At 29.5% G+C, this 25,996-nt stretch overlaps 1 protein-coding gene across 1 annotated transcript; it reads left to right on the forward strand.

Moving 5' to 3' along the window:
• Nucleotides 1–25,208, forward strand: LOC142328464 (octopamine receptor beta-1R-like). The gene is made up of 3 exons (XM_075372306.1): nt 1–163; nt 18,859–20,560; nt 25,131–25,208. Exons 2-3 carry the CDS (start codon nt 19,803–19,805, stop codon nt 25,141–25,143), a joined length of 771 nt encoding a protein of 256 aa, XP_075228421.1. The 5' UTR covers nt 1–163; nt 18,859–19,802; the 3' UTR covers nt 25,144–25,208.
• Nucleotides 25,209–25,996: the final 788 nt, after the last annotated feature.

Raw genomic sequence — 25,996 nt, forward strand, 5'->3', positions numbered from 1 at the left:
TGTGTCAATGGTTTTATTCCGTAGTGCGACTGCAGCTATCGGGCGGTTTGGTTGCACGTTGGTGGTGACTGCAAGGTTTTTGTCGCATGCTAGTCCGCGCTTATTTTGTCGTGTGTGTTTTATTAATCGTCACCCGATGATGATATATGATTTATAAAATATTGTGAGTATGGTACTAAGTAGTGTGTTGGTGTTAGCTTATGTTTAATTAATGACGATATTAGAATTATAAAATATTCATTTTTTTAGTGTAAAAATTGGTCGTGTTTCTTTAGCACTTAATGTTTTTTTTTATTAACTTATATTTGCTTTTTTTAGTTTTTTCTAATTTAATTGGTAATCCAAATATTTATTGTAGCCGTTGTTTAAGTTGAATGAACTTTTTTAATATTAATAATTATTAAAATAAAATAACTTGTTATTTATGATTCTCTCATAATTATGTATGTAATTACATTACATGTAGTTTACTCGTCTTTCAAACTTCACTTTAATTTTTGGAATACTTTTAAGTGAATATTTTCTGAAAAGTTTTGTGTATAAAGGAACTTCTGAGAAAATTACTTAAGATTGATATTATTTTTATAATATGTATTTTGTCTGTTCTTATTCATGAAATTAGTTTATTTAAATAATTTTCGTCCGAATAGTAAAGATCCTAGTTCATTGATTTATGTATCTGAGCGTGAGATGAAAAATCGTGTTTGATTCCCAGTAATCTTATTTATAAATATCAGGTGTTATAACTTATTATCAACCACTTCGACCGATGTTGTTTTTTCAATACTGAATTGATGAATTCCTTTAATGTAATTTTAAATTTTAATATTCATCGAAATCAAATTTACAGTTAAAACTCTACGTTAATTAGCCGGTAGGTATTTTTCAATTAAAAAATAATTTTTTTAAATGCAAATAATGAATTTACTTTTATAATTTTTTTCAGTTGCAGAATATTTTAATATAATTTTTAACTTAATAGTAATATTAATTTATTAGTTTTTTGTTCATTACTTTATCGTATAATTTGTTTGTTCGTAGATTATTTTGTTGGTAATAACGAAATTCGTTCCCAAAAAAATTGGAAACATTTAGTATGTTATTCAGTTTTCATCTTCTTACGTAAAGCTTAAAAATTTTATGATTTTTAATTACGTTTACGGTACTTCTGCAATAAGTTATTATATAAACTTTTAGTAATTATTTAAAACAAACAGGAAACCAATATTTATAATACGATATTCGGTCACAATTTGTGGTGGGTGTTTTGTATACTATTTGTGTATTTTTAAGTAACTTTGCTTTTGGTATTCAGCTCATTTAATTACTTTATTGTCATTAATATTTTGCTATTTTGTTTTGAATCTGGATTCTTGCCTTCATACACCAATTATTAAAACCAAAAAAATTGCAGCTATTTCATATCTTATGAGCTGTGAATGTATTAATAATAACAGTATTATATTAACAAACAAGTTTCTACATGTGTAGTTACACACTTTAAAGGGGTATTTTATAATGTACATAAAAGAACCGAGTATTGTTTTCTTAAAATAGAACTGTTCTATTACTTTATTAATCAGACTTGCACATTTGCATCAAAATTGCATTGTTGATGTTTAGTTTTATGATTTTTTTTTTGTAATTTATTTAACTATACTTAACTTTAACTTTATTGACAGTTCTAACAATTAGATCCTAAGTATTTTTATTCATTTTTGATCTTCCTTTGTAGTAAATAACCTTTATGTTTTAATAAATAAAAAAATTAAAATATTGTATTTCTTTCAGATATATTTTTACTGTTAACTGTAATTTTCTACTGCAGTATTCGAACATCTGAAATTTTGAGAAAAATATGATTTTGATATCCCATGGTACCGTAATATAACTGTTAAAAAATTGTAAGCGGGGCGGCAAATTTCACTAGAAAAATTACATTTTTATTTATTTGGGTTTTGATAGAAATAACTGAAAAGAAAAATAATTTTTATTATGAAATGTAAAAACATTTTGATTTAGTAGAAAAACCTTCGTGCGAAAACTTTATAAAATTTTTAGGTGTTTTCTTGATTAATGAGAAATACATAAATTAATAAAGTAATTTTTTTTACTGTCAATTATGTATTATTACAGTAATATATAAATTTTATATCACAATTTCAGTTATTTAGAATTTAATCCTAAATGTTTGGAAGTATATTTCAAGGTATTATAAAGTATAATAACGCATATTTCTTGTGTTAAATATGTATATATCGTAGTTCTAAATTATTATAAGTAAACTAACAATTGAGAGGAGAGTATAATTTATTATATGTGATATATATGGAATATTTACATTAAAAAAAAGTTAATTTTGGCTGTTGGAGATAGTAATTATACGAAACAAGCCAAAAATAATGTATTTTGCTACTTATTTTTTTATTAAGTAAAGTCAAAAAACAATCTAAAATTTAGCAACGATTTAGTTTGGCGTATCCGGAAAGCAGTTAAAGAAAAGGGATCAAGTTTTATTCATTTAATATAATTTATAATAGCACAACTTAACAACTAATTTGTTAGACTAAGTAATAATCTTATGATTATTATTAAATTATTCAGGGTTAAAAATTATATTCAAATTCATGTTCATAAACTGGAATTCTACATTGTCCTCAAATGTGATCACCTTGTTTCCTAAAAACCTCAAAGTTTATTCTTAAAAATACTGAAATTTTAGGAAATGGTGAATATAATATCTTCATAAATTGACAATATTTGATGCTGTTATCTTTTTTTGTGAATATTAAAGAGAATATTGTAATAGTTTGCCAAATTTTTATTAGCTTATCACTGTTAAAAATATTTATTAACGCGATTGAGAAATAAAAAAAAAGAAAAGTTTATTGTCGCGGTAATATTTGATAATTACTGCGATATTATAGAGATTGAGATTGATAATTATTATCAAAATATGTTATAACCGCCCCGCTTCAAATAATCTGTTTTTATTAAATACATGATTTTCTTTTTCCTTTAAGTTTACATGAAATTTTTTTTTCTATTGTGAAAATACCCTTTCTTCATAATATCCGTATAGTTCACATTGAATTTAAGCAAAATAGGGATACTCTTCCTTTCTACATTTAGTTTTGAATATATCATAGGATTTGGCTGACCGACTTTGACAAAATTTGTTGAAAATACAATATCGATTATAATCTAGGTAAAATTATCCTAAAACCTGTGGAAGGATAAAATTTACTTTTTTGGTAAGATGGAATTTTTCATCGTTTAGTTACTCATTACGTTTCTCACAAAAATATAGCATTTGAATTAAAACAGGCGATTTTTTTTTTCAGCCGGTGTAAAGAATCCTTCAACATGTAGGAAAAAATTCTACATAATTTGAAATAATTTGTGTCTGCTGTTTCAAAATAATTTTTAAACATTTATAAAAATCACTTAAAGAAACAGTCCGCTGTCTACCTTATCTTTCATTTTCGTAAATTTGTGTATTATGCATTGTAGTATTCAGTAATCGTTTACTTTCAATTAAATGTTCCACCTCATTACAATATACATTGGATTCTTTAGATTGTATCCATTCCAAAACCACTATTACGCATGAGATATTCTGTTTATACAAACCTTGCTTCCACCCCTATTTTACTGCGCGGGTCTTGAGATCAGGTGGAAGTGGTAGTCAAAATGAAGGAAGTTTTAATGCACGATTTCACTTAGTTTCATTAATAACCGATCGCTACAATAGCAGTAGTTTTAGCCTAATGTTTTCGTAGTATGACATAGTTAAGAATACTCAAATAAGATTAGGAGACCGTACCTAGAAACAAAATATAGAAAATTCCTATTCGTGTCCCTGTCAACTACTAGTAGACGCACTGCTGTATCTTTGCAGCTAATGAATATTGTTCAAATGAAATAGTCCTCTCTAAACTTTTATATAATCTCCATAAAAAACGTTTTAAATAAACTTTTCATTTAATCTATACAGAAAATTTAATTGAAATTGGTATTTATTTAGGTATGTAAATGAACTGTATTCAAGCTTTCTCGTAATTATGAATTACGAATCGATAATTATGATCGAATCATGGTAAACCGATGAAGAGTATGTTTAATTTTTTTATGATTTCGTTTGTTGTCTTTTATAATCTTGTAATGTTGTATGTTGCACTTACGATGATCGGTAATCTCTATGCGTGATTTATATAAGCTTCTTTAAGCTAATTTAAGTATATTTTAGCTACTTAAAAAGAAAATCAAACGTAAATGAAGTAATTAAATGCTTATCATGTATTAAATAAATAATTCATTATCTATCAGCCCTAGCCAATTTAGAAAAAAAAAATTAAAAAAGTTATTGAAGTATTTCCAGGAGCTTGTCATAGTATCGATATAGTAGAACAATAATTTGCACAGTAAAATACAATATTTTCTTTCAGTCGATAGTAGGCTATTACTACAAAAGTAGACACAAATAAAATACTTTTGACCACAGATATTTTGTTTGATATGCTTACGTTTACTCTCTTATTAACCATTCTCAGTGATTAATTTTGTAATAATGTGATTAGGGCAAAAAGGCAAACACTTTTTTTATATGTATCATAAATTATTGGTTTTACTGAAATTGTTATCAAATTTTGTTGAAGCTTATAAAATGTCTCTGTAATATTTAATATAAAATAAGAAGTGTTTAATTATGATTTACATATTTTTTATCGTTCCCACTGTATCATAAGGTAGTCTTTTGCGATTAACTTTGTAACCAAGGTTTTAATAAAAATTCTTTAAACTAGATTTTCATGAAAATACTTTCCTACAATTTTTATTGTGCTTTGTATTGTACTTTCAAAAATGAATAAATTAGGAACAAAACAAAGAAACCAATTATTTCTTACAAGTGTTTTTAAAAAAAAAGAATGAGTATAGCAAATTATATATGTATATATATATATAAAACGTAATTTCGTAAATATTTTTGATCAAGGAACTTCAGGATAATTAAACGACATTGAAAACAAGGAAATACAGATGTAGGACAATGGATAAAAAAACAAAAACAAAATAAACTGTTGGTTATTGTAAGCACCGCAGTGAGTGATATGATTTTGTTAGGATAGAATCTAAGCCAAACCTAGTGCAATACTTCTTTTGTATATCAGTAAAATTATCGATTATATTTATAAACAAAATCTAAGAAAAACACTTATATGTAAACGTTTAGAAAATGTTATTTTAGGCATTGGATATTTAATTTGTACTGTTGTCAATTTAATAAGTCGACTTCTACAGCAGATGATAGAAAGTCAATGTGTGATGAAGAAGATGTTTATCAAGTAATAAAGTTGAGTGGACAATTTGGTAATAATGGAAAGTTGAAGTTCTGTAACAGGATAACATCAAGAACGCAATATGACTGGTGAATATGACCTAGGTCAGAGTTCTTAAAAAGAAAATAGGCTTTCAGAATTTTAATATTTATAAACTGATGATTTGCGAACTCCCCATTTTTAATAAAAAAAGAAGACATATTGAGTGAGACCAGGATTTAAAGGAAAGTATTAAACAGATTAATTAGACCATAATTTAGACAAAATGAAGAAAGGAAAAATGTTACACTGACAAATCAAAGATAAAAATGTGGAGTTAAAATTTTATCAAACCATCGTCCTTAGTGTAGAAATTTAATCCATAGTGCATTCAATTGAAAACGAATAGATAAACTTAAAAAACGAAATAATCAAGGTGGAGGAATTTTGGATAGAAAGGTAGTTGGTAGAAAATTGTGTATAACAAGTAATATATTAGAATTGATGGATAAATGCAGAAATTTAAAAATAATATAATGAAGACAGGATGTTATACTGACTGTAAAAATAAAACCAGTAGAAGTTACAAAGTAACAAAGGAAACTTGGTTGAACTAGGAATATATTGAGCTAAAGGAAAATATTTTTATAGGAATATTTGATACAGCAAACAAACAACATGAGAAAATTTTGGGAAAATAAACAAAAAATGAATTAGTTCAGGACTTCAGATAGAAAACTATCATTAGAAGTATAAGGAAGCACATACAAAGCTTAACAAATGAAAGATTATTAGATCATATTTTGGGGAAGGGAAAATAAATAAATTATAATATTAAAGGAGATTTTAATTTAAGATTTAAGTTTGAAAAACCTGAATACAAACGAAAAATTTCTTTAGTTATTGTTACCATGATAAAGACAGGAAGAGCAGATAATTATGAGACCTACCACATTATTAATTCAACATTGCATGCATTGAAAATCCTCTCTAAAATAATTTATAAGTGAATAGAGTACGCTGCGAAAGATGTATTAAGACATTCTTGTTTTATGAAGAGCGTGGATTGAGAGAAGGTAGTTTTGCCCGTAAGACTGGTCATTAATAGAACCAAGTCTTAAGAACAACGAAGAAAAAGCTAATTACGTGACATTTATAGATTTTGAAAAAGTACTTTAATATGTAAAATAAAGTAAACGAATTTTTAAAATCAGGTTGTTGACGTATGAAGAAATGAAGATACCTGAAGATATTAAAGGAGAAAAAAAAATATTGTAAAATTTTCTAAAAAGGTGGACTAGGTTGGTGGGCTAAATATAAAGATAGATTTACTTGATATGGTAATAGTGGGTAAAAAATTTAGGGGTGACAAAGAATGGGTTCATAAAACAGATAACTGAGAATGTAAGATGAAGTAATTATGATGAGTTTTTAATATTCATTCAAAACTGAAAGAAATAGTTGAATAGCATCAATCCAATAATGTAACAGATTACTCAGACTATTCGCTTGAGTAAAATTAAATTACTTGAACTCTAAAACTAAGCAGACTTTTGAAACTATAGAAGGATAAACACGCGTACCTTCGAAAAACAAAACCCTCCTGTCATTGTCTGATTAAAGAAAATATTTATTTTTCAGAAAATGTTAGAAAAATATATGTGCATTCTTTAGTCAGTATATGAAACAGACCGTGTCTCTTAACACATGGCTTTAAAAACTGAGCGTTTTCAAGAAAAATATCAAGAAGTTCTTAATTTGTCTTATAATTATTTGGCCAAGATATTAAATATCTTGTGCAGTTAGTTGCTAACTCAACTGGTAATTTCATTTTCTACAAGGTCTATAAAATAAGAAAACTCTATCATAAACCTAGATTTTCATAAATAAAATTGCTATTAAATGGGAAAATCGGTTGGTTCTCATTTAAGTAAATGAACAAAATGACTCACATAGTTCTGCTCCATTGTTTGAATATATACTTACACAGAAAAAAATCATCAGCTTTTTCTTAATTTTGATCACTTCCTGTCTTTTTAATAATAAAAAAAAATGTTAAATTTCTATTAAGAAACGGATGGTTCATTTTTTTATAAGATGAAAATTGGCGATAATGGCCGAAAATTTAAAAAGTAATAAGTGCTAAAACATTTACTCATGAAATATGCACGCTGTCAAAAAAAAAAAATCAAATTTTTTCACATTTTTGGTATATAAATAAATCGGATTTATACAGCTTACAGGCGAATTATTCTGAATATACGCTTTTCTAAGGAATAATTTCCGAGTAGGTATTAGAAAAATTATTCATGTTGCATCAGTTTTTTCATAATTAGAACGTATCCCACACTCATTGTTAGTGCCGCTTGAAGTCTATAATTACGATAGTTTTGTAATTTCCAAAACAGGGTGCTTTAACGTGCAATATCTTCAAAACAGTAATTGTTCCTGCAAGCAGATTCTTATGCTTTAACCCACCGAGTTGGTCTAGTGGTTAACGCGTCTTCCCAAATCAGCTGATTTGGAAAGCCGAGAGTTACAGCGTTCAAGTCGTAGTAAAGCCAGTTATTTTTACACGGATTTGAATACTAGATTGTGGATACCGGTGTTCTTTGGTGGTTGGGTTTCAATTAATCACACATCTCAGGAATGGTCGAACTGAGAATGTACAAGACTACACTTCATTTACACTCATACATATCATCCTCATTCATCCTCTGAAGAATTATCTAAACGGTAGTTACCGGAGGCTAAACAGAAAAAAGAAAGAAGATTCTTATGCTTGCAAGTATTTTTTATTAGTTTCCAAATACCTCATTTTAGTTTATGTTTCAATTTATTTTGTATTTATAAGTTCAATTTTATTTTGAAAACTATAAATTAAACTTTCTTCATGAAGATTGGTTAGTTGATGTACTAGTCAACTTGACGGTCTCGGGTAGTTTAGGTTCACTGAAGAAGTTACATTTTGTCGAAGTGAGGTAAGTCAGAATTTCCTCTCCGGATACATCGTTAATATCAGATAGATAAATTTTCTTAAATAAGTAAGTCTTATGTTGAAAGTCGCGCTTGGATTACCAGGGAAATTTTTTGTTAAAAACAAAGGCATTAGAAAATTATGATATGATCAACATTTTTTTAAATAGTACGTAAAATATGTTATTGAACTTTCATTAATAAAAACTTAAAGAAAAAATGTCACATTATATATATTAAATAAAACATTATATTTCATAAGTGGTATTTAGAGCCAAACTTTCCGACCCATTCAAAACAAAATCTGGGCTTCAACAGGAAATGGACTCTCCCCTCTACTGTTTAATTGCGCCTTTCTAGTCCATTCTCATGAGAGAATGGGCTAAAAGTGCAGGTCAACTACTATTAAATTGGTACCATCATCAATCTTAATTGCCTTGCATTCGCTAATGTACTTGCGAAAAACGTAGAAGAAGCTCAAACACAAATCGAAGAAATGTGAAAGATAGCAGGAAAAATTGAATTACTGATCTCATTCGAAAAAACGGAAGTTATGCCCACTTTTAAAACAGAATCTTCAGTCCTCCAACTATATGATAACAAGAAATAAAAAAAAGTTGAAAAATTTAAATACCTTGGGGAAATAATAACATGGAATCTTAAAAAAAAAAAAATAACAGTCGAGAATGGAACAATCAAACTTAAAAAAGCCCAAGGATTAACATGGTTTATATATAGAAAAAAAAATCAGTATATATAAACACTAAATTTAGACATTATAGTTATAAAACCTGAAGCCACAGACGTCTATGAAATCCTGTTCGATCTAAACTCTAAGTTCGTAACCCATAAACTAAAAATAACTGAATGATTCTGAGTAATCCTCAGAATCATTCTAATCAGTAAACTCAAAGTCCAAGTTAAATGGTGGATAATTCCCACAAGATTCTCTAAACTATGCCAGAATCAATCATCGATAACATGAGAAAATGAAAACTAGCATAATACGGATACCAGACGCCAGACTGATGAAACACATCTTCAATAAAATCAAGAATTATAAAATTAAGAACAGAAAGAATAAGTTTAAAAAGATCAAAGTAGATCTAGAAGAACTTAAGATCAGGGAAGAAATGATTAAAGGAAGAGTAAAAAAGAGAATCCTGAAGGAAATATTCATTAGATTTCACCTAAAAAAAGAGAAATGTACAACATAATTATATTAAAACAGTAAGGACAGCCAGGTTTCTACGGATAAAAAACTGTATGAAAAAATATTGGGATCAAAAGAAGAAGCACATTGCTGATTCTCGAATTCGTTCTTCAAGTATTTTGAAACAAAGATGTGATAATAATAATAAGGCAAAGGGGACTGATGTAAAATTTATTATTTACATAAAATCATTTGTGCCATATAGTCAAATAATATATCACATTATACATCATATTGGTTATTATTTGGTCATAATAACCAATAAATAATATTTTTTATATAATAATAATAATAATAATAATAATAATAACAACGTGGCGAAGATACTTCATCAGAAACTGGCTTTGGACCTGGGTCTCCTTGCCGTCTCAGTCCCGTATTTTAAGTATGCTCCTCAGTCTGTATTAGAGGACGATCAGTATAAACTATACTATGATCGTACTGTTCTGACGGACAGGACAGTGGAGCATAATAAGCCAGACATCGTTCTGACCAAGAAGCAGGAGAAGATCACCTTCTTGATTGATGTCACAATCCCATTGTCCACCAACATAGTGAAGAAGTACAAGGAAAAACTAGTGAAGTATAGGGATCTTGCAGAACAAGTCAGGGAGATTTGGGACCAGGAGAGCGAAATGGTGGGCCTGGTGGTTTTGGGCGCGATGGGAGAGATTCCACGTTCTCTGCATGGTTCATTAAGATCCGTTGGAGCACCGGCAAATCTGTTCCGACCAATGAGGAAGGCTGTGTTGCTGGATACATGCCGCTTGGTCCGTCGGTACATCACAAGATCGAGCGATAAGATAACGTCTGTTATTGAAGGGGACGATCAGGTGGAGCTGCAGACGGTGGACAATGGCCGTTAATATTTGGCAGTTCATTAATTTTTATGTCTGGTATTTTGTCTTTCATTCATATATCTCACCCATAGTATTCAATAGTTCATGTTACCATATACAATGCATGTCAGAACAATAGTTATAGCTCTTGCACCTTGCCTTTGGGCCGGCCAGGATGCTTTTTACTGGGCTTGCCCAAGAGAATAATAATAATAATAATAATAATAGTGTTCAGAATTTTGGAGAATCTGTATTTCTCAAAACTCTTATATAAAAATTGATTAAAAGTAAATAAACGATTGTAGGAAGGGAATGGAATTTTCATCTTATAACATTAACAATATAATTTAGTACTACTTTTTGCAGAATACTTTTTGTTTTCCAAGAAACCAAAAAGTTGACGTAATTGTTGTACTTCCGTAAAAGTAGAAAATGCAACCGTGTTTTCAAAATAATTTACTACCGTCAGTTTGGAACATAGAAGAATAAAAGAACGAAATTAAAAAAAAAAAACACATCTTTTTACCCATTTTTTAAGAATAGATAAATAATAAAAGTAACGTAGAAATATTCTTTAACAATAGTTGACGATTGCAAAACATCTGAATATGATATTAATATTAGTACTACTGTCATTAGTATTCAAACTTGACAGTTGAAGATTACAAGCGTTGGTTTATTAAGGATTAATTTTGTACGTCACGTACTCTTTCTGTTTTAATCAAGCGAAATAAGTTGAAACCGTACAAGTATGGTGATGATAAGAAGTGATAAATGGCTGTGATATTTTATTTTAAATTTGTTTTAAATTAAAAGAAAGATAATAGTTGAAATTAAATAGAAAATAACATTAAAATATATTTTTAAAATTTACATTAACGTTATACTAATTTATCACGTTTAAAAAAATTATGTAATAAAAAAATTGTTAATAGTAATGTAAAATTTATTAAAATATAAAATAAAAAATTCATGAAAAATTTATATTTTACTGTAAAAATGATAAAAATAATTTATTTATTTGGCATTATGCCATTTTTCATTGAATTCCTTAATTGCCAACTAGAATTTCTTTTAAAAGATGTAGTTCATGAAGTAAGTACTTTGTTAGTGATTTATTAACAGTTTAATGCCTTGGTTACAAAATGTTAATAAATTATTGCGAAAAAATTCGGATGCTATCTTAGGTCATATGTAAAGAATATGTATTAGTTGTACTCGTTTAAAATCGATTAGGTTTTTCAAATGATTTTCTTTTTGTGATCGTAAAAATTAAGGATCGTAAAAAGTAATGTTTTTTATACTTCGTAACTCCGGATTATCAGATACATCCACTATTAGATTTCGGATTATCAGATACATTAGGAGATACATCCGCTATGCATCTGGACCTGGTGGTAAGGTAGTTATGTACCTGTGTGTGCTAGCATCGATTCTCCTTTAGTCAGGCGGGTATAACCTACAGTCATGAAATTTAAAATCATTAATGTTTAATTCGGTTTATTATTTGAAAGAATTGACTGTAGTCGTGTGAAAACACTGAGATAGTGCTAAATTGAAAAGTTGTTAAGGAGTCTTATTCGATTGTTTTTTTTTTCCGACTTTTCGAACAAAGTACGGTGTTACCTTGGGTCGCACAGGGAATTGGTGGAAGAAATTGAATTTAGTTTAGGTTTTGAAGTATAGGGAGCAAGAAAATACCATTTACTTAAAATGAAATTTCTTTATGTATATAACAATATAACATTTTATATATATATATATATTTTTTTTAATACACAACTTCAAATACACTATTACAGTATGTCTAACTTTCAATGAAATTGATGTAGTAGTTTTGGAGATTTTTGAGCCACTAAATTTTATACATAGGCCTATGTATACAAAGTGATTCACGTAGCATTACAATAATGAAATAAAAAATAATGAAAAAGGTTTGTGTGAGCATCAGTCCCGGAAACGTTCCGTTAGCGAGTTACGGGTAGCAAAAGATTTCGCCCTCATTCCATTGCAAAGAGTGAAATAAAACCATACTAATCCTTGAAGCCAAAATAAGCGGTATACTTGATAGTTTCTTATCCTTTTTTACCTGATAAGTTGAACAAAATAGGTTTCAGAACCATACCTACAGCACTTTTCACAATATCCGACGTAAAAAAGAAAATCTTTTAAAAACTGGTTTATTACGTTTGTTATAAAAAAAACTTCGTTAAATGATTAATAAAAGCGTAAAATATCAAAACTTGTAGAGAATTTAATTATGAGAAAACCGATTTTAAATACCCCAATAAAAAATAAATATAACTTCAAAAAATTTGGTTTTGTTACTAACACTTACCGTATGTAAACGAAGAAATTACACAATTTAAAAAATTGTACTCCTTGAAAATTAAACACATAAGAATAACTTTTAACCTGAGTGTTTGTAACCTAGTAGAGACAGTTTTCAAACTACACAACTTAGAAATAAATATGGAAGTAAATTTTAATATGTAGATGAGTGGGGTAAAAGGTTTATACCCCATTCTCCCAGGACGTCTAAATTTCTACATTTACTTGTAGTATCTTAAGAATCAATTTCCGCTGCTATTATAAGCTGTTCCACCGCATGTACTTTCAGCACCATAGTACACCTCCCCAGTCCGTATAACTTATCGGTATATTTAAATGAGAAATTTGCAAAGCGATAGATTGGCCGCGGCGCACCACACTCCTAGCCTCTAAGATCACCTGATCTAACACCGTTAGATTTTCGGGTGTGGGGTTGAATGAAAGGTACAAGGGAAAATATCATACGCATAAAGAGCTGGTTGCTTGTGTTATATACACCGCAACACAAATTGAGAGAAATCATGGAGAAATTCGGAAAGCAACGCTAGCACTCCGAAAGCGTCCAGTCAAATGTATTGAAGTAGAAGGACAAAGTTTTGAAAAATTACTGTAAACTTTATTAGATGTATAAATTACATTTTTATTATTTTTTAAATTGTATCAATTTTATGTTAATTTGTTTTTCTGTAGTTGATAACATTTAAAAGTTTTCATACATTTGATTTGTAATAAAATAAAATGTCTTGAACGTGCATTTGTCTTTTTACTGGGCTATTTTAAATCATTTCTTAATTAAATCCTCTACAAGTTTTGATGCACATTTTACGCTTTTATCAGTCATTTAACAAGGTTTTTATATTGTTTTTTTTTTTACGTCACATATTATGAAAACTATTGAGGTATGTTTTCGGAACCTGGTTTATTCAATTTTTCAGGTAAAAACCTAAGCTACCATCAAATATACTCCCTTATTTTGGATTACTAGAAGAATTCCAATATAGTTTTGTTTCATAATTTGGCTTGGAATCATGGCGAAATCTATCGTTAGCCTCGCTAACAGACCGTTTCTGGACTCATGTTTATATGAATTTTTTTCATCATTTTCGCTATTAGAATAACCTCAGCAACACCAAGTGAATCATTTATATACAGTGCGTTTCATATTGTTCTTAGCAGTTACAAAAATTCAGTACAAAAAAAGTATTTCACTTACCTAAATGAAAGTTGTACGAGGTGATGCAAAGACTCAAACAGTTTTTGTTAAAATCTATTAATGTTCAATATGTACTTCTCAGGTGACACGGCACATATCAACACAAAAATCTAGCGCTTGCCAAACTCGTTCTAACTTGTCATTTTCGATAGATTTAATTGCATTGATTATGCGATCCTTTAGCTCAGAGATATCGTGCGGAATTGGTGGGATAAACACCTTATCTTACACGTAACCTCAGAGAAAGAAATCACATGGCGTGAGGTCTGGTGATCTTGGTGGCCACAGCATAATGTGTTGGTCTTCTTCAGACGCACGTCCTATCCAGCGCCGAGGTACTGTTGTGTTAAGGTACTGTCGAACCTCGTTATTAAAATGGGCAGGACAACCATCTTGCTGGAAAATGAAGTAGTTGAGTATCTGAGGCATAAGCCATAATTGTAACATATCAAGGTATAACATGCCGGTTACTGTCATTTCCATTAAAAAAACGGCCCATACACTGCCTCACGAGAGATCGCACAAAAAAAGTTTACTTTCGGAGAATCCCGAATGTGTGCCACATAAGCGTGTGGGTTTTCAGTTCCCCAAACTTGCACTTTATGACGGTTTACTTTGCCGCTAATATCGAAAGTAGCTTCATCGCTGAAAATTATTATGTTTAGAAAACCTTCATCTAACAACATCTTTTCCTGTAATTGTAAACAAAAATCGAGCCTACGTGTTTTATCTCCATCAGAAAGATGCTGAATTAATTGAAGATGGTACGGTTTGCATAATAAACGTTTACGGAGAACTCTCCACACTGTTGTTTTCGGATTCCTAATTCTCTGCCTGCAGTCGCAGTCGATTTTGACGGGTTGCGAATGAAACTTGCACGCACACGTTCGACAATGACTTCTGAGGTTGAGTTGTTTACACCATGCAAGAATTGAATCGTCACTTGGTGGCTCCTTATGAAATTTCAACCGAAACGCACGTTGCACAGAAATTACTGACTTTGACAAGTGAAATTCTAACACACAAAACGACTTCTCGCTTCCCGTGGCAGCTATTTTCTCTACTGTCGACGCCTAGCTAACAAATGGTTTACTAACTGCCTCGTATATGTGTGACAAAAACTATTTGAAGTACTCTTTCGTACAGTACTTGTTTTATTCTTACGAGTGAAATCGTTTTTTGTTAATGAATTTTTGAAACTCCGAAGAACATTATGAAACGCCTTGTATTTCAGAGGTGGATTTATTTTTTGAGCTTAAATAAATTTTGTTTGGGAAAATATAACTGATTAAAGGCAACCAGTAATTTGGTTTATTACTGGTTTGTGTTTTATAATTACTGCCGTTGTAGATTAAATAAAATTAATATTAAAGTTATTAAATTAATGATTATGTAGGTTTCAGTAATATTAATCATTTGTTTTTTATCTGTTTGTATTCTAGCATGAAATTTTTATTAAGAAAGTTTATTAATACTAATAAAATGTAATGTGGACTGTGGATTTTTAAGTAGCTCACATTAAACAATATAAATAATCTTTTTTTAACTGCAGTTAATAAATTCAGGATTTTTTCCTTTTACGATTACAAAAAGATTTTAGTAGAATATGATTAGTTTCACATTAAAAATAAGTATTTTTGCCAGTAAAACTGTTATGGAAGTATTGCTACAGTTTTTGTAGAGCACATTCTCTATAAAACCAAATAAATATGAATATTTGTATTCTTAGTAAATAAATAGTATGTTCAAATTTCAGCAATGAACAAAACATCTCAAACTAAAGCCATACTTGTATGTTCAGAGAAATAAGTTTTCAGGAAGGAGTTTGAGAGGTTCTATTGATTAAAGAAGTGTGATTATTATGTATATATATTGCTGCAGCTGAACCATTTATCTATTTGAAGTATTCTTTCGTACAGTACTTGTTTTATTCTTATGAGTGAAATAGTTTTTTGTTAATGAATTTTCGAAACTCCGAAGAACATTATGAAACACCCTATAAGGAAATTTTGTTAAATAAATGGTATTTGTGTATTTTTCATACCTAGAACATCAAGAATATTCAATTTCTATTCCCAATCGCATAGCGCGGCCGAAAGTAGCCATACTTCAATTCTAAAATTCGCTGAAAAAATATTATACCTATTTTATTTTTCTCATTTAATTTATGTTTTGTGTATTTCTTCCGCAAAAAAATATATAAAATAATTATGAAAATATATTATATAAAAAAAAACTAAAAGTTGATCTTCTTGCACATACCTGCGCAAGAATTCTTTTACGTTGGGAAAACGAATAGAGATATTTTGAAATTATTATTTTCATCTCATCTTATTGAAGTTTATAAACTGATTTATTAGTGGTACAGTCTTATTTACTTCTGTAATAAGTTGCTCTAAAGGAGGTTTTATATGGATGATGAGTTTCTGAACTGTTAGCAAAAGGAATAAGTGATACCTACTCTCTTTTATACCTACTCTCTTTTAGATTTTTATAACTTTGTTTAATATTTGAACCGTTACAAATCACACTATTGATTTTTTTTTAATTTTATATTTTTAAATAAATTTGTAAATTAAACAGATGAGAATAGCTTTTAACCTGGGTGTTTGTAACCTAGTAGAGGCAGTTTTCAAACTACATAACTTAGAAATAAAAATTGAAATAACTTTTAATATGTAGAAAAAAAATTAGACGATATTAATCATAATAATTATTCTTGAAGTTATTATTTTATCAGACAAAAATAAAAATAAAAAATGTAGGTTAAATTTACAATTTATAAGAGCTGATCAGCTTGTTAGGATAAAATAGAAACAGTACATTTTTGAATATAATATGTAATCATACATAACTTTACTTATAATCAAATGTATACTTTACATATATCTAAAAACAAAATAAAGTAAGTTTACAAAAAAATAAAATAAATTCCCTAAACTGAGTACAAATGATATACTACAGTTACGTAATCATCATTACTACTACTTTTTAAAAAGAGTTGATATTTTCTACGAAATAAACGAGTATAACATTATTTTCTAAGAAATATATAAAACTTTTTGTTTTATATATAAAGTAAACAAGAACTTCAGTGTTTACTTTCATGCTGATTACTTATTTTTCAGTACTAGCTTGTAGCAGCTGCAGCAATCTTTTTTCTTTAACAATAAATGTATTTTCTTTTTTATTAATTTTTGTGTATTGCATTCAAAATGTAATAGGTTGAAGTGGTTGATGAGAATATGATGAAATATTAATGTTCAATTTTTATGTTGAATATTAAGTTGCTGTTTGAATACCTACCCGCATTAAAACTATTGAAGAAACTCTTGTAGCTTGAAATCGAAAATTTAAAAATGAGCTAAAATTTATTATTTCTGAACTTTATGTGGAATTATTTTTTTAACTCTGTTATGTTATTTTTCTTTCAAGTTTATTTAACCTTTGTTAGTTTTGTTTGAAATAGACCAATAATAGCAGTCGTTTGAAATAATATGTTCACACGAAACGAAAATACAAAAAAACTACGTCTTTATATAAGTAAAAAAGGAAAGTAAAATGAAATAGACTAGGCTACTACCAAGTATAATGTCAGATATGTAATTATTTGTACCCTAAGTTCTCCAGCTGCTTTCGTTAAACTTTAGCATTAAAATATGTTATATATGCTTTAACAATCTGTTTTACTAGCGAATTTTGAGGACAAAAAACTGATTTTTCTCAAAATGTCTCTGCAGGCAAGATAATTTTGAAATATTTCATTTAAATTACCTCCCATTAAGTTGGTTACAAATAAATATGCAATGTGGCCTCTAAAGGAACTAAAACCTAAAAAATTACCACTAAAGACTAATAAAGAACTCATTTAGAAAATAAATAAAAAGCACAGGAAAAATATCAATCGAAATCAGATCCTCTACCTTTTATTGAATTTTGCTAAAAATAAATGTACAAACCCACTTTTTTAAAATACCAAGTTTTACAATATTCTTTCATCTTAAAATCAAAAGAAAGAATATGTGTAATCTTAAATACAATTTTCTGAAACAAAAGATATTGATATATAAAAAACTTTGAAACACTCTCAAGATGACAAACACTTTCTACTTCTGGCAGTGAATTCGTGTCATTTAATAAATGGGCTTCAAAACCTTTTATCCAGATAAACTGTACGTTCGGGTACGACTTGAACTTTCAGAGGTTTATTTAAGAGCATTAAAAAAGCAATAAAGTAAACAATAAAGTAACTTATACGAAATATTAAGTAACTTTATCGATGAGGAGAGTGATGTAGTTTTTTCTCTGTAAAAGTATTGTCTAATTACAACAGTTATTTATTTGGCTTGTATCAAAACGTGTAACAATCTCCCAGTTCTTTCGTTTCTCATGACCAATCAAACTAAATATTTTATATATATTGATTTTTTATCTTGAACAAGAAAAACAAAATATTCTTACCAACCTGCTACGGGTAATACTAGTTTCTTCTTGCATATTCATAGTAAAAATGTGAAATTCTTGTTTCAAATTCTTTCTTTCAAATTAATATCATGAACAGGTAAAACTCCTTTCCTGAACCGAGGTGTATCTTTAAACTTCTTACAATTTAGAGTTCTCGTTGTTTCCTATTAATATAAAACCACAAAACCCTTAAAATTAATTAATTACTTCTTTAGTTAAAAACAATGTAATTACAACCTTTAAGTCATTTGTTTGTTGTGGAATTATTTTATGTAATGATTAACCACAACTTTAATGTTTTAATTACAAATCCGTAGTAACAACTGTAATTTTTGGTGTACAGTACCAACATACTAACACACACACACACACACACACACACACACACACACACACACACATACATACATACATACATATATATATATATTATATATATATATATGTGTGAGATCGATATTTGTATGAAATATATGTATATAATATTAGTGATTTTGTTTTCAGGTATCAAAAAATTCATCTGGAAGTAGTGAAATGGAAATTTGATACGAGAAGCTGGAAAACAATTGTTTAGTCAATTCTATTTATAACAGAATGCCGAAGATAACTGTCGAAGTACATCAGTGTCATCAATTTAGGAGATAACGCAATGAATTTTAAGTGAATCCTTTCATTAAATCTAGTCTATATATCCGTCGGTATTGCATCCAAATATCTTGCTTATAAATTTATTGAACAAACCTTTCTTTCTTCTTATTAGGTTTATATATTTTAATTCTCTGAAAATTGAGTGTTTGTATTTAGACTTATATATAAATATTCCTTAAATTATTACTTAAAAATGAAGAATGAAACATCTGAATTTATACGGAGGTTATTGTTTAAAATACAGTGTGCATGTTTACAATGTTTTTCTATAAACTTAATTTTGTACGTTATGTAATGAATTCAGTGTTTTTTACTAATAATGAATGTTAATATAAAATATGTTACAGTTTGTTACAATTATAAGTGTCTTTTACGTTTGTTACGACTGGATGATAAGTTGTATTTTAAAATTACTAATAATGATTTAAAAATTAATCGTGAATACATTTATTTGATTTTTTCTTAACAATTATTAAATGGTAAGCGATTTAACGACAGCTTATAATACGAGCTATATTATTTGTACTAATAAATCATGAAAAAACAACTTTAAGGAAATTTAAGATTATCGCACGGGCACATCAACAATATTCTGCATACCTTTTTTTGTTATTGTAGTAACAAAAAAGCGTCATAGCTAGTAGAAAGTATATATCTCGGTAGTATCCAAGTTTAAAAGTATGCGCATTTTAAAAACTTATTTTATTGACTGTGATAAATTAGTGACAGTAGGTGCTGACCTATTTAGAATTAAGTAATCTTCTACTTACGTAAAATAATTGACTTAAATGTAATTCAAAATGGAATCGTACTCGTTAATTACTGCTAGTTATCATAACGGCAGCACTTACCTTTATTATTCAAACATTTCTAGCGTGAACAATAGTTTCTTGTTTGTTGAAGATGAATTTCTCAATGATGCTGAATACACGTGGCTCCTGCTTGTATTATTTTTACTGAAAGCATTTGTTATGATTTTTATTATAATGGCTGCTCTTTTCGGAAATCTATTGGTAATAGTAAGTGTTATGCGCCATCGTAAACTAAGAGTAATAACCAACTATTTTGTAGTCTCGCTGGCGCTGGCCGATATGTTAGTAGCCATATGGGCGATGTGTTTTAACGCTAGTGTAGAACTTACAAACGGTCGATGGTTATTTGGATATTTCATGTGTGACGTTTGGAATTCTCTCGATGTCTATTTCTCTACCGTTTCTATATTACATCTGTGTTGTATAAGTGTAGATCGTTATTATGCTATCGTACAACCCCTTGATTATCCATTAATAATGACTCATAGCCGACTAGTTGTAATGTTGGCGACTGTGTGGTGTTCTCCCGCTCTTGTTTCCTTTTTACCTATTTTTATGGGATGGTACACGACTGAGGATCATCTTCAGTTTCGTCGTAGAAATCCGGACATCTGTGTCTTCCAGGTAAACCGTCCGTATGCAGTTATATCTTCCAGTGTGTCATTCTGGGTACCAGGTGTTATAATGATACTCATGTATTACCGCATCTACATCGAAGCCGATCGCCAGGAACGAATGCTTTATAGGTAATTATATTTTTATTATAATTATAAAACAGTAGTATTGTCTATTTCTTTATTTTATAAACGGTGATTCAAAGAAACGGGAAATTTAAAAAAAATTAAATAACGGTAATGAAAAATTGTTTTAGAAAATGAGTTTTATTTCATGTAATTGTACAAATGTTGCAATTTTAGGATACATACATTTCAGTTTATTTTTTAAAGATGACATCTTGCAGGTGACCTCCTCTTCTACGTAAACACTCACAAAATCTCTTCGTTAAATTGTTCATGGTTTGACGTAACATCTCAACCGGAATTTCCGCAATTGCTTCTCGGATCTTTGCCTTCAGTTCTTCCGTTGTAGTCTACTGTGGAACACTTTGCTTTTAAGGTGACCCCACAAAAAGTAATCGTAAGCTGAGAGTTCAGGCGATCTGGGAGGCCATCTAATGTCACCATTTCGTGAAATGACACGTTGTCCAAACAATCGGCGTACAGCTGCCATCGATATTCGTTCAGTATGTGGCGCTGCTCCGTCTTGTTGAAACCAGGCTGTGTTAAGAATCGGTGGAAATCTCTTTTGTTGTTCCACAACAAAGGTTTCAAGTACGGCTACGTAACTAGCCGAAGTCACTGTAATCGCAGGACTGTTGTCATCCTCAAAAAAATAAGGGCCTATAACATCGTAAGATGACATAGCACACCACACGGTCACTTTCTGGCTGTGCAATCGACGCTGGTGTAGCTGTGTAGGATTTTCTTGTGCTCAGTATCTAAAATTTTGCTTGTTAACAAATCCACTGAGGTGGAAATGCGCGTCGTCTGACATCCTCAGTTCGTGAACAAACTCTTCGTTATCATTTATCTTCAGAAGCATTACATTACAGAATTGTGCTCGCACAACTGCATCGTTCGGTTTCAGTTCCTGGACGATCTGCAACTTGTATGGAGGGTATTGCAAGTCCTTCACTAACATTCTTCGAAAACTTGAACTATGCAATTGTAAAGATGCTGAGAAACGACGGATGTGGACCGATGTGGACTTCGTATGACAGCATCTTGTAAAGCTTGAACATTCTGTGGTGTACGGACGGTTTGCTCACGTCCTGGAGGTTTCTTTTTCATTGCCGAACCAGTTTTCTCAAAATTAGATATCCATGTTTTAATTGCATGTGCTGATGGAACACGGTCGTGCCGTCCCAGATTAAAATGACGGCGAAATTCTCTACACTTGTCATTGTTTTTGTAAAACGCTTTGATAGAAAATGCACGTTGCGCACCACTCCAAGGATCCATGACAACTAAATGGCAGGTTAGGTTAGTGAGGCTGGAGCCACTTATCAAGTGGTACCAATCGCACACGGCTACCAACACAACTCAAAATTTCCTACACGAAATGGTGACATTAGATGGACTCCCAGATCGCCTGATCTCTCAGCTAAATGTATGAATCCTAAAATAAACTAAATAAACTAAAATGTATGTATCCTAAAATGGCAACATTTGTTCAATTACATGAAATAAAATTCATTTTCTAAAAAAAATTTTTCATCAACGCTGTTTAATTTAAAAATTTCCAGTTTCTTTGAATCACCCATTTTTCTTTACTTACGTTATTTTTAGTTTAATTTAATAGTATTTATAAGTAAACGTAGTACCATTTTGTTACAACAACCTTGTGTAAAATTGGAATTAAACATTAGGATTTAATGGATGCTATTTTTAGAAGTTCTGCTGATGAAAACAAAGTAAGATCGAGGAAGCTAGATTTTATTTCTATATTATACTTTTGAATGTGAAACTAATTAATTATCTAATTAATTGAAATGCATTTATTACACGTTCATAATTATAAGAAGCGTAGTGAATAATGTGACATTTTAATCATCTGTCAAGCTCATCATCCATTGGTACTATGCAAAAATAAACTCCATTATTATTAGGATTGGTTTATTTTCGGACGGTGAATCACGTAAATCTGTTACCGTATATACAGTATTATGAATTAAACTAGACATCTTTTATTAAAGCATGTCATATATGTATTTATTTATCTGTCGTACTGGCATAGTTTGCATTTAACAAATTTTTATTTATTGTTTATCACGCTCTTTCTGTTTTCATGAGTTCTATAAATTTGCGATTTAAGAAATATTTACTTAATTGTTTACTTCATTATTTAAGTTTCAATTACTACATCTCTTTGGTTTTACTCCAACTTTCGTTTTTTGGTTGCGCCTTCTAACTGTTTTATTCATAATAAAATTAATGAATATTGCTGTTGTAAACGTAAATATTAAGGTAGATCCTAATTGAATGGTTTGTTAGGCTTGTATTATCTCATTTCTAAAAAAAAAACAAAAATAAAATCCAATTTTAACTGATAAAATCTTGAAAAATAATCATGTCTCTTATTTAGGTAAGGCGCAATTAGTAGAAGCCCCCATAACATATTGATCATAGCAGCTGAAGCAGACTGTATAAGAACATTAATTTAATTTCATTCCAATTTTAATTTGTTATTGATACCTTATTTTTTATTGTTAAATTTAATTTTTGTTTATCTTTAATTGCGTTACTTATTATTGATTATAACATTTTTTTTTTTTAATTGAAATAAAAAATATAACAAAATATAATAGCTTGGAAATTAACAAAGTCCTGTTAAGGTGCAATAATAGAATATATTTTACCGTACTTTCAAACTTGTTATGGATAAAAGAGACATTGACGTGATTACGTTTGTTATACTTTGTATTGCATAACACAAGCAATATCAATTAGATAATTGGTATTTACTTTTTATTCCAGATATTAATTGGATACCACACCAAATGTCTATTATCCTGAATTGGCGAAGGCCTATCTGAAATTTCTGTCTACAAAAATTTCTGGTGTAACGATTTCCTTACCGGTCCTAATAAAATGTAATATTCTGTATTGGGCTACCTATTAGGAAAACTTTGTTTTATAGGTATCTGAATTGTGCGCTGACTCCATGAAAAAGTTGAGCCTATTTGGTCTCTTGGAATTCGACTACTAGCGGATTTTCGGAATATAATTTCAATTTTAAGGCTTGTGCACTTCCAAAGACCTGACAAAATTTACTGAATACTACATCGTTAACTAGAGCCGGAATCTGCCCAATTTGCTTATGGAAATTTTCATGTAGGCCCATTTACAAATTACGGTTCTAATGGCAGTAGAACTACTTGGTGGCTCAAGTCTTACAAATTAAATCTCATTTCTTCACGAGAAATTAAATCTCCTTTCTCGTAAAGAAAAGAAAACCGTAAACGAAAGTAAGAACCGTGAATCGGTTCCCTTATTACCTTTTATGCATTTGTGTTCTAGCTCTTTGTGCAATCACCGATAATTTTGGGTAGAAAGGAAAGTAAAGGTATGTATTACTGCAGAATGCTCAGAGTTCTGTCTACTGGTGTACATGAAAATTTGAATTTGTAGTTTTAAAAAAGCATTTAAGTTTTCTGCATTTTCTTTAGTCTACACGTAAATATATGTTTAAATAATTTTCATTAACACCTGAATTTTAAATAGATTTCATAAGAAAGCTACCTATTGTAACGGGTACCATAATTCGACATCCGGAAAATTTCGACATATCTTCGCATTTCACTCCCCCAGACTCCAAAACCAACTTCAGTTAAAAAATTATATATATATTTCACTTTCATGTGGACACGATAACTGCCGTAATTTTGCGCCAATCATTTCAAATGATACATAAAATATAACGACCCAAAATCTCGCTCGATTTCGTTAATAGGCAAAATCAAACCACAGGGGTGTTAATGAGGGGGGCTTTTTTAGAAAAAACAAAATATCACAACTTTCTTATTAGATAAATTATCGAACTTCTTTAAAGTTCCCTACTATTCTTTGTATAAGCGCCTAAAACTTACATGTGTAAAGCTTTTTGATGTGGCCCAGAGGTTGGAAAAAAAATAGGTTTTCGAAGACAAAAAATCATACTTCCCTTATTAGGCCCAGTATTGAATCAGTTTAATGTGGTCGTTAGTCCTCTATCTGAAACAAATTTTGATATGACCAACCCTTACGGCAAGGGATGACCAAAATGCTGGTGGAATTGTAAGAAGATTGGGCTTGTGTGGTAAACATGTGAAACTTTAACATGCAATAATTATTGTATTGATTAAATTTGAAGTTTTTCGTAACCTTAAGGTGAAATATTTTTTATCTCCTACTCAGCACCGGTGAAATATATCTTTGCCTTTCGGCGTGCCGAAAGGGATTTTTTATATTAATATACAATTTTTATTATTTTATTTAAGATATTTTATCATAACGAATTTAATTTTTTGGCATTTCATTTAATTATGATTTTTTATTTTTAATTAGACGTTACCGCTTTTATTTTTTATTCTATAATTAATCGTATATTTTGTGACGCTGACTTGTTTACGATTTTTACTACAGTTTTCCTTAACCTATCCAAACAAATGCTGGAGAAGCTCAATTTCATCCGTACTGTAGCCCATCTACCAATTCTTGACTGATTTATTAAATATATTATTATCAAATAGAATAATTTTTTTATTTTATTTTTTAGGATACCAGCATGATGTAACTTGAATCTCCGCTCGGAAAGTCAATTGTCTTAGCCAACATATTAATGAATAGTATTTAAGAAACAATAAATATTTATAGTAAATAGTATTTTAGGAAAATAAATAACTAATCACTTTAGAAACGGGTGTACGTTTTTCATAAGTTATAATTTTATTTTGTGTTACTTTTTAAATTATATATGATTATAGTATAATCATCTACGTGGTTTAAATTTAAGTTAATTTTTATTCTTCCTGGGTTACGACGTTTTATCGAAAGTATTATTTGTCCACCTGTGGTTTTTTTTTTGAAAGAAACTGAATTTTTCATCAAACTTCATTTATACTGTTGATTGGTTGAGACAGGTGAGTGCTAGCTGAGTATAGGATAGTTTTCTACATTATACACTTTATAATAGAGTTATTAGATTCTATTTTTTTATAAAGAAGTTTTATTACACCTAAAAATCTAGTTATAACTTTTTTTATAATCTCATATATATATATATGTAAAATGCTTTCATATGCAAACGCTGAAGAATATTACAATAGGGAATCATTGTGAACTGGAGGTAACTTTACCAGAATAACAATGATTTTAATTTTCAGTTTGGTCGTATCTATTTTCTCCTAAAGAAAAAGATAAAATAGAATAGAAGCCACTTTTTGTTCTTTATCTGTAGTGGTTCATGTTTTAGCACTTTTGGTTAAAACTATAAACTCCCCCTCTTATGTGTAACAGTTATGTGCAGTAACTGGGTTCTTTCCCCAACAACGTTCTTTCGTCTCAACAACGTTTGCTTACCTGAAACCTTTTTATGATAAAACTTATGCACGTAGTTTTCGTTGGTAGCTGAGGTTTATTCCC

This window comes from Lycorma delicatula, chromosome 1 (assembly GCF_047948215.1).
Source record: "Lycorma delicatula isolate Av1 chromosome 1, ASM4794821v1, whole genome shotgun sequence".
Lineage (NCBI taxonomy): Eukaryota > Metazoa > Arthropoda > Insecta > Hemiptera > Fulgoridae > Lycorma > Lycorma delicatula.

Bases quoted from the DNA above. Each gene is read 5' to 3' on its own strand.
- LOC142328464 (XM_075372306.1), top strand. From the start codon at position 19,803: ATGGAATCGTACTCGTTAATTACTGCTAGTTATCATAACGGCAGCACT.